The sequence below is a fragment of the Rhinolophus sinicus genome, linkage group LG13 (genome assembly GCF_036562045.2).
Source record: "Rhinolophus sinicus isolate RSC01 linkage group LG13, ASM3656204v1, whole genome shotgun sequence".
Lineage (NCBI taxonomy): Eukaryota > Metazoa > Chordata > Mammalia > Chiroptera > Rhinolophidae > Rhinolophus > Rhinolophus sinicus.
The window spans coordinates 25723428-25733400 of record NC_133762.1 but is presented as its reverse complement, the minus strand read 5'-3'; the positions used below and the strand labels follow the sequence as shown (position 1 = coordinate 25733400).

At 47.5% G+C, this 9973-nt stretch overlaps 1 protein-coding gene and 1 long non-coding RNA gene across 3 annotated transcripts in view; one reads left to right on the top strand and one right to left on the bottom strand.

The window, feature by feature from the left end:
- The first annotated feature begins 442 nt into the window (after positions 1 to 442).
- On the top strand, positions 443 to 9291 carry LOC109444593 (uncharacterized). Of its 2 annotated transcripts, XR_002136899.2 has the most exons (4): positions 443 to 536; positions 1213 to 1441; positions 4251 to 4310; positions 9180 to 9291. It is a non-coding gene; the product is annotated as an uncharacterized LOC109444593 (long non-coding RNA). The 2 variants fall into 2 exon arrangements; XR_002136898.2 differs by lacking the exon at positions 9180 to 9291 and having other exon boundaries at positions 4251 to 5699.
- Positions 5824 to 9973, bottom strand: part of PEDS1 (plasmanylethanolamine desaturase 1) — a 24186-nt gene continuing 20036 nt past the window's right edge. The window contains exons 5-6 of the mRNA XM_019726096.2: positions 9286 to 9498; positions 5824 to 7251 (exon numbers count right to left, since the gene is read on the bottom strand). Of these exons, the coding sequence (XP_019581655.2) occupies positions 7130 to 7251; positions 9286 to 9498 (335 nt within the window). The 3' untranslated portion in view covers positions 5824 to 7129. The remainder of the gene's footprint in view (positions 7252 to 9285; positions 9499 to 9973) is intronic.

The following is a 9973-nucleotide window of genomic DNA, read 5'->3' as shown; positions in this document are numbered from 1 at the left end:
GTGGAAATAAAATGCTTTGATAAAACCGTTGGGCACAGAGGGAGGAGGGTCACTAGAAGAAATGACATTTACCAAGACATATCCAGGTTTTAATCCTCACGACAACTCAATGCGGCATCTCCTAGGTATATCCCCATTTTAGAGATGAGAAAACTGACTTGTTCAGCTAACAGGATTGAAACAAGCCTCTTATCCACGATGATCATAAATATTTACTTGCGTAGATTCCTTGGTACTCAGGGAATTTCTTGCAAGCGAAAAATATTTACCGACAATAAAGCAAATTCCTATACAAAATACTTAGTAGGAGGAATAGGTTAAGCCGGAAGTCTCTGGGCATGCTGGTTATTATAGTCCAACTGTGTCGCAGAGCCTTCTGGGAGTTGTAGTCCTCCCCTTGCTCACACTCTCTCGGAGAAACTCCGCCCCCTCCCCAGAGGTCACAGCCAGTCCCCAGTGCGGGATTTCTCTGGCGTGTTTGGGCCCGGTCCCCGCTCTGCTTGAGCCGGTAGCTTCAGCTGATGCAGATAAGAGTGGTCTGTTTTATGAGATTGTTGGGAAGATTAAAATGGTTAATAGAACTAAAGAATTTAAAAAAGGGTTTGGCACAGAGTGCTATATAAGTATTAGCTACCATTATTATTATTATTATTATTACTATTATTTAATCCTCATTGACTCTTGCAAAGTAGTTATTATCATCTTTTCTTGTCAGATGAGGGAACTGAGGCTCGAAGGAGTTAGATGGCTTTCCCGGGGTCATACAACACAAAGGAGTAAAATCCAGTTTTGGAATTGGGTTCACTTAACCCTGGGGCACCTGCTGTTTCCTCTGTGGTGAGGATGGTGGAGCCTGGGAGGTTTGAAGCAAAATGTGAGCGTATTTGCATTTTTACAAACGCAACCTGGCTGCCTTGAGGAGATTGAATTGGGCGGCTGCAAGACAGGAGGTGTGGGGTCCAGAGAGGAACTGCGTTGGGCTCTCCGTCCAGTCTCCATGGCCCTTCGCGCCAGAAGGTCCAGTGTTTAGGTGTGAATCCAAGCCGGTCATGGGCACTGCCATTTCCTTTTGGGAGTGATTGATCCAGTGGCGTGCCTGTGACCTAGTTCTTTCTGGCCAATGAGTTGTGGAGGGGGCATGTTTGGAAAGTTTTTGTCCCTTCATAACAGCCGAAGAGAAAACCTTTTTTTGTCTCCTTTCCTCCTTCCTAGAGGTGAAATTGTGATGGATGGAGCGGTGGCAATCGTAATGAAACCGTGAGACACAAGCCTGAGGCCAAAAAGCCTACCGACTCACCAAAGAGGCCAGCACAGAAAGATAGCATGAGCTAGGACCTGGCTGATGTAGTTGAGCTGCTGGATATATCCAGGGACTGCGTACCTACAGGCTTCTTAAGACAGGATCAAATGATTGTCCTTATTACTTAAGCTGCTCTTAAAGGTAAGTGTATGTTGTCTACAGCCCAAAGTATACATAGTAGATACAGGAAGCTGACACAATGCTCCAATCAAGAGATACATAGATGTGGACGGTTCCACAGTGTTCATTGAAAAACACTGTTCTCAAAAGATGGGGAAACATCTGGGCAGTTTTGGAATCTCTGGATGTGAAAGGCATGAATAGTTTGCAATAGTATATTCGAAATCTAAAAACTGCAATATGCTTTACAAACTCTACAATATTATTTTTTGGAGCAATACACACTTCTCAAACTCTACTGTGTGACACAAATCACTAGGAATCTTTTTAAAATGCAGATTCTGGTTCCATGGGGGTGAGGAGTGCTGAGATTCCGCATTTCTAACGAGCTCCAAGGGGTACCAATGCTAACCCACAGACTACACTTTGAGTAGCAAGGTTGTGGATAACATTATATAATTTTGTTTGTATTTCCCATTTAGAGTTAAGGAAAAACCCCAACCTCCGTGCTATAGCTTTTATAATACAAACTACAGAAAGTAAAGCTGACGAACTGTTGCTAGGAAGTGTCACGGGAATCCAGAAGACAGAGGATATAATTCCTAGGGAGGTGTCTGTGGTTGAGGGTGTGTGTGACACATTTGCTAGTGGCATCTCATGGCACATTCATGGAGTTCTGTTCACTAGGTGTGTCTGAAGTATAGCATTGAATGTTTGGTATTGTTGCTAAAATATACAACCAGAAAGGGAAGGCAGTGGGTGGGTAGGGGGTTCTGGTACAATTCATTCACTCACTCTTCTACTGATGGACATCTGAGTTCTTTCCATTGGCTTCTTCCTATACAATTTATTTCTGTAATGTCAGAATTTTATATTATCTGTTAACTTCTGTGGTCAGGGAAAAAGGAATAAAAACCAGGAGTCTGGAATTGGGGGAAAACCAAAAGGATGAATTTCCTTAATTTATAAAGAGCCCTTGCGACTCATTAAGAAAAAAAGATAACCCCAGAGAAAGATGGTAATCAATAGCAAACATTTATGGAGCATTTAGCATGTTCCAGGAACGTAGTATTTTACTTATATTCCTTTAATTTTCACAGTTACCCTGTGAGGTAGATACCATTATTATTCCACTTTACAGATTAGGAAACTGAGACACAGAAAGGTTACGTAATTTACCCAAAGTCACAAGCTTGTAAGTGGCAGAGCTGGGATTTTGAACCCAATGCTCTTAATCACTACTATCCTGCCTCCCAAGAAAAATAGGAAAAGGACACGTACAGAGTAAGGAAATGCACTAAGGAAATGGGATAAAACACCCAATCTCATTCAACATATTGTATTTCAATGATTCTAAAATGCGTATCTTCACATTCAAACATCTGTGAAATCAGGATGCATCTTACAATGATATCTTAGATTCAATGAAATACAGTAAGAGAAATGCAAATTAAAACCACCTATCAGATTGGCAAAGAGCAAAACACTTGATAACGCACCGTGTTGGCAAGGGTGTGGGGAAACTGGTCCTCTTAAAAGTTGGGAGAGTTTAAATGGGCACCGCGTCGGTGGAAGGCAGTGTGGGAGGAGCCATCAAAATGCAACAAACCCAACCATTCCTTGAGATTGACCCCTCAGGTCTGTGCACCCTTATGAGCAAAGACTTCCTTCAGTTCTCTGACGCACAGCAGTGGTCTGCATTACCCAAGACTGAAAATGACCCAATATTCGATGAGAGATAAGTTAAAAAAAGGAAGGCCCATCTTGAACTTGGAATGCTACACGGAATGAAGCAGCATTGATATAACAATGTCTCCAAAATACATTGAGTGAAAAAAGCCACGGTGCAGAACTGTGCACCTATCCTCCCTGTTTTGTGAAAAGGATGGCAGACATGCTTCTATGCCTGTATAAGGGACTTGCAAGGAAGGGTCTTGTGGAAATGAGGGCCTCTGGGGAGGGGAACTGAGGGCTTGGGGGAACATGAGTGGGGAGCAATTTACTCTTCAGTCAAGACCAAGAGTTGGTTAAGGTTTTTTTCTGTAAAGGACCATAAATAGTAAATATTTTAGGCTTTGCAGGCCATTTGGTCCCTCTACTCTGCTGCTGTATTGAACAAACAGCCATAGACGATATGCAAATGAGTGGGTGTGGTTATGTGCCAATAAAGCTTTACAATCGAGACTAACATTTGTACGTCATGTGTTGGGAAATATCTTTTCCCCCAAACATGTAAAAAAAATGCTCATGGGATCATGGAAACACGGGTTGGCCTGATTTGGCCTGCTGGCTGCAGTCAGCTGCCCTCTGCTCTCGACCCTTTTGTATTGTTTGAGTCTAATTCTTTACCTTATGCATGCATTATTATTACAAAATAATGTTTAAAAGGGGAACTTGAAATTGTAGGTTTATCAAAACGGGGAGGGGGGGCATTAGAGTTGGGGCAGGCGCCCTGCCCAGACCTCTTTAAGAAGTGAGCACGGAGGCCGAGGGTGGTGCACGACATTTCCAGTTGAGCTGGAAATCCGTCGGCCCTGCACTGCCACCTGCCCCACTCCACCACCAGATAGCAGCACAAATCCACCTAAAACCGGGCCCTCCCTGCAACAGCTGGGAAGCCAAGGGCAGAAGGTGGCCCATACGCCTGTTCTAATCTGCTGTAGTATGTTTAAAAAAAATGGAGCCAGCATTTAAAAATCTGACTTCTGGCATCCCTTTAATCAGCTGATGTGAGTAGCAGCTGCTCTTTGGGGCCTGATGTCTCCAGGGCATCCCAGTCCTCAGTGTCAGCTGCTATTTCTCATTCTGCTGTGTTGCTCTTTTTTCATAGGGGACCCATGTCTCACTGGCCACCTGCCTCCTCACCTCCCTCCCTCCACTGGAGCTGCAGGTGGGTGTTAAAGCACAATGGCTTGGGTTGTACTTTAATGGATCAGGGCTCAGAGACCAGGCCTGCCACGTATCCAGCTATGTGACCTTGGGCCTGTTACGTGACCTTCATGCCTCAGTTTCCCATCTGCAGATGGGGCTAAGTGTACTCCCCTTGCAGAGCTGCAGGGAAGTTCAGAGTTCTCCACAGTCTGGCACGTGGAAGTGCTCCGTAGATATTAGCATTTCTCCTTGCCCTGCTGTCATAGGCACTTGTTTGCAACACCCCACATCTCACAAATGACCCCCACCCTCCCAGACCTGACATAAAGCGTACCTCCTTCTGGTTTTGAGAAGTATTTTCCCAGCCCCTGCGATTCAGGAGTCGGGAGATGGTCTGAGTCTGAGGCCTGGCTCTGCCTTACTAGCTGTGGGCAAGTCACGTCACCTCTCTGGACTTAGGCTGTTTTTTTGCTGGCTCAAGGGAACTGACACAGGTTGATAGTTCCTGGTTCCCACCCCTGCAGGTAAACATGTTTCAGCCCTGGACAATCAGAATACTTCACCGGTACCCCCCCACCCCCACCAAAGTGATTGGTCCAGGGGTAGGCACATGACCCAATCTAGGCCACTGAGAGCCTGCCCTGGGGCTTTTGCTGCAACTGTTAGTAAGACTTGTCCCACTGAAATTGTTGAGCTGGTCCAATGTCAAGTCTCAATCCAGAGAAAAATAGAGAGACCAAGTTCTGATGAATCATGTGAGCCCCTGGGTCCTACCAAACCCAAAGTCAGAATCACCTCTAAAATTTTCAGTTATGAGCTAATAAAATTATTTTAGGTATTATTTTTCTTAAATTATATAGTTTTCTGTCACTTGTAAGTTGATGAATTCTAGTATCCCTTCCTTTTGTGGTCCCAAGACAGTCACAAATCAAGTCTTGTGGTGGGCAAACTTTACGGAAAATGAAGTTATGGGTCACAGTTTTTAAAAAATGCTTTATCACTGCTCCAAGTCTTTTATCACTTCTATCCCCAACAGGCTTTTTTTTTTTTTCCTGGTTAACATTGTAGAATCTAGCCCAGACTAGATATTGATTATGCCTGTAGTGTTCACTACTGAATCCCAGTGCCTAGCACAGAGGAGGTACCTACCTTATTTGTCCAATGAATAAATGAACAAGATGCTCATTTGTCTAAAATGTCCAGTGTCTCCCCACTTACCTGAGCTGGTGAGATTCCATATAACTAATCCCTATTTTTTCAACCTCATCTTCCATTTTTCCCTTGCTCACTCCAGTTCAATCACATTCTCTTAAAAACCCCAAACTCGTTCCTGCCCTCAGGGACGTTGCACTTGCTGTCCAGTCAGGAAGCCCCTTTCCCCAACTGGCTCCATCTTCTCCAGGTCTCAGCTCAAATGTCGCCTCCTCAAAGAGGCCTTCCCGGACTACCCTGCCAAATACCACCACCCTGCTTTTCCAGTGTGATTCCATGCTTTTTGATTTTCTTTACAAATCAACATCTGAATGCCCATGTGCATTTATTTGTTTATTGTCCCTCTCCCCAGGAGGTCAACTCCACTAGGGTCCGTCTTTGTCTGTTTACTCTATGCCCCAATGTCCAGATCACAGCCTGGTACACACCAGGTGCCAATAAACATTTGCTGAAGGAATTCACGAATAGGGATCAGACTTCATTACTCTATCATGATGCTTTCCTACGTGAAGACCATTCCTCACCAAATCGTGGGTCCCCTCTAAAAGTGTTTGGAGCGGATGTCAACATTAATTCACTGTCTCAGGCTGGGGGCGGAGCTGGGAATGGGCTAGGGGTGGGGCCTCACCCTCCAGGCTCCTTTACCCGCCTTCCCCAGCCAACCAGGAAACACGAGGCAGCCAAGGTTAGGTAGACTCTTGCTGCTTTGTTATAAATATATTATGTACATCCAAAACATGACATTAAAATATTACTCCGTTACAGAAAAGATATTAAGGCTTTCTATTATTTACATTAAACAAGCAAGCACCTTTAAAAAAAAACCAAAACAAAAAAGCCCCATTCTTTCTTCTCTGACATACCCCTGGCCAGAGGGACACTGTCCCCTTCCAAATGACCAAAACCCATTGCAGAGGCTGCACCCTGCGATGACTTCCTTCAGTTAGAAAATAGCTCTGGCTGGAATCACATGGGCAGAGAGGGGAGGGCTGGGGGAAAAGTGGGGGTCCAGACTTGGGCAGGGGACTCTGGCCTCTTCTGGCCAGCGGCCCTCATAGCCTTGCTGCACTTTGCCATCCTTGGGTGGAAAGGCTAGGCTGAAGGTGGTGGCTGGGGATGCCTACTCACCCAGACCTCTGGGGTCAGTCTGCCGGGCTATGGCAGGGCAATGCTCCAGGCACACTTAGGTATGCCTGAGGGCTCCTAGATCACTGGGGGGCAGATGAGGAGGGACAGATAAGATGACTCAGTGGCTCCAATGCCAGCCATGCTGAAGGGCTGCCCATCGGGGCCGGAGGCGGTAGGAGTAAGGAGGAGTGGGTGAGCTTCCCCTCTACCCAAGGGATGGCTGGCAGGGCGGGGCTCCTTTTTCTGCAGTCAGACTTGGCAGACAGAGCAGCTCAGGTGGTTGGGGAGGGGCCAAGGAAAGAAAACGAAAAAAAGGAAATGAAAAATCAGTGGCTCAAGTATTCTGTGTCACGTAGGGTGGGCTGGGGGTACCCGGGCCCAGCCCAGGAGGTGTCCTCTCCACTTGGAGGGGCCAGTGCGAGGAAGGCTGGAATTTGGCAGATGGCTTCGGTTTGAGGGTCTGGGGAAGGTTGGCAACGAGGTGGCAGGCTGGAGGAGTTATTTGATCTTCTGGGCCCATTTCATGTCATCTGCCCGAGGCTTCTCGCCTGTCAGGCTCTGGATGATGTCCTCCAGGCGTCGCCAGAAGCCCATCTTCTCCAGAGGGTAGTTGAGCCAGCCTGCAGTGGAAAACAGGGCACCGGAGGGTGGGGGTTGAGTGGGAGAGCAGCAGTTGAGGGGATGTAGTGAGAGAGCTGGCCCTGCCTGGGGCAAGAGCAACCGGTAGTGGGTGTGCAGAGGGGAGGGGACAGGACTGACCAAGGAATCTCAGGACGAGGACAATGGGCTTAGGGTCTGCTCAGAAATGCCTTCATCCCCATTCACTTTCTTACTATATGCTAGGCATGGTAGCGTTTCTTATCACTTGGCTCAAATGCCACCTCTTCTAGGAAGCCTTCCGTGACTACCACTTAAACAGCACTCCAGGCCCGTCACGTCACTCTCTTTTATTTATTTATAGGCTTTATGATAATGTAACCATTCTCATTAATTCACCACGCCCCCATTTTGTGCTGGGTTTTCTCCCCATCCCTCAACTAGAATGTCAGCTTCGGAGAGCAGAAAGAACCCCATGTTCTTTCACTGTTGATCTCCAATGCCAAGAATGATGCCTAGCATATAGTAGGTACTCAGTAAATATTGATCACAATGTTATTTAATCTGGATTAGTCTCCGACCCAAACCATGAGGTACATACTATTATTAGTCCCATTTTCCACATAAGAAGACTGAGGCTTGGAGGGGCGTTTCTCAATTAGTAGGTGGCCAAACCAAGGTAGATCCCAACCCTAGCTGAGAAGTTAACAGATCTCCTAAACAGCCTAATCCCTCTACCTTCTCTCAAAGAGCATGATTTTAGGATGAGCAAGAACTATTTTTTGTGGCTCTCAGTTTTACCTCCAGAAAGAAACAAAACAACACCCCCCCCCAAAAAAAAAAAAACCCAGTCACTGTAACTTATTGAGTACCCACCTACATACCAAGCACTTTGTATCTGCCATTTTGCCATTCACACCAGCCCTGTGAAGGTGCTATGTGAAGGAGGTGGCAGCCCCATTTTGTGGATGAGACATGATACCCAGCGAGGCTTGAGTCTTCTAAAGGCACACATGGAGGGGCTGATAGTTGAACCTAAGTTGGCCTGACCTGACATCACCTCTGATATACTTAACCTTGAAAGACACCCAGCTGGCCCCGGAAAACCTGCTTGCCTACCTCACCTCACCTCACCTCACCTCACCTCTTTGGCACTGGCCCATTAACTACCAATGGCGTGTGGGCCTCCTTACTGTTCCTCAGTCACCCCAGGATGTTCCACCTTAAGACATTTGTACTTGCTGTTCCCTTTGCTTGGACTAATCCGTCCCTATTAATCTGTAGGTCCCCTCCCATACTTTTTCAGCTTTCTGATAATGCCCCCCATCTCTCTGCCCTTCACTCTGCTTTGTTCTTCCCCATGGCGTTCCCCACACCTGGACTTTGTCATCTCTCCTATCATTCTGCCCCTCATGTCCTCCACTCCAGCCACACTAGCCTCCTTGCTGCGCCTCAAATATGCAGGCTCCTGCCCCAGGGCCTTTGCACCTACTGTTCCCACTGCCTGCAGTGTTCTTCCTCCAGATCTGTGTGACTTTCTCCCTCAGTTCAAATGTCACTTTCTCAGTGAGGCCTTCCCTGACCACCCTGTTTAAAGGATGAAGTCCTCCCATTTCGTTTTCCTACTCCCTGCTTTGTTTTCCTCCAGAGCAGTTAGCACCATCAGATGCAGTACTTATTTATTGTCTGGAATGTCCCCTATTAGAATGTGAATGCCACAAAGTCAGGATTTTTGCCTATTTTGTTCAGTGCTGTGTCCCAAGCCCAGAGCTGTGCTTGGCACATAGTAGGTGCTCAGTAAATACTCGCTGGATGGATGAGTGGTTGGAATCTACTCCGTGAGGTGGCGGGGGGTGTCTGTCTTGTTTACTGCTGTGTCCTTAGCGCCGAGAAGAGTGCCTGGCACATAGGAGGTACTCAATAAATGTGTTTTGAGAGAACATTCCCACAGGGCAAGGACTGCATGACCTCCCACTGTGACCTCTGTCCTTCTGCCCTGAGGATGGAGCTGCAGCCTGAGCAGGGGTGGCCCATTCCATGCCACCCTCCAGCCGCACCTGTAGTGATGCAGAAGTAGGTCTCGTGGGGAGAAACGTGGTGGATGCGATGGTGTTTACGCGGCAGGATGATATGCCAGTCCTGCAGGAGGATGACCCAGCGAGGAAGCCCAAAGTACGTGTGTGACCACTTGTGGATCTGGTTGGTGAAGGTGCCGAAGATGATGAGACAGAAGATGAAGCACTCCCAGGGGTACAGCTGCTCCAGGGCTTCTGCAGGGTGGGGAGAGGGTGGGTGGCCACAGGGCCCACACAGCCGTCACACGGGGTGTGACCAGCCTGGCCCTCACCACTCACCTGGCCAACTCCCATCCCAGGCTCCTTCAACCTCCCACATGGGCTCAGGCAAGCTCAGGCTCCCCTGCTGCTCCGTGGGTAGCCAGTGAGACATCACATGGAATAGTGAAGAACGTGGGCTCTGGGGTCATGTGGCGCTGGCTCCAGATCCCAGCTGTGATACTTCTTGTGTGTATGAGCTCGGGTCAGTGACTTTCCCTCTTTGAGTCTTAACTTTCTCATCAATCAAACGGGAATAGGATTTTGTCCCGGTTCCCCAGAAGCACAGCCTGAGACCAGGATTCAGGTGCACGTGATTTACCTGGGGGCGGGGCAGGGAGTCCTCTCTTCTGGAAAAACATCCGAGGGAGGGAAGCAGGACAGGGGAAGAGCTAAGCAAAGATGGGGTGTG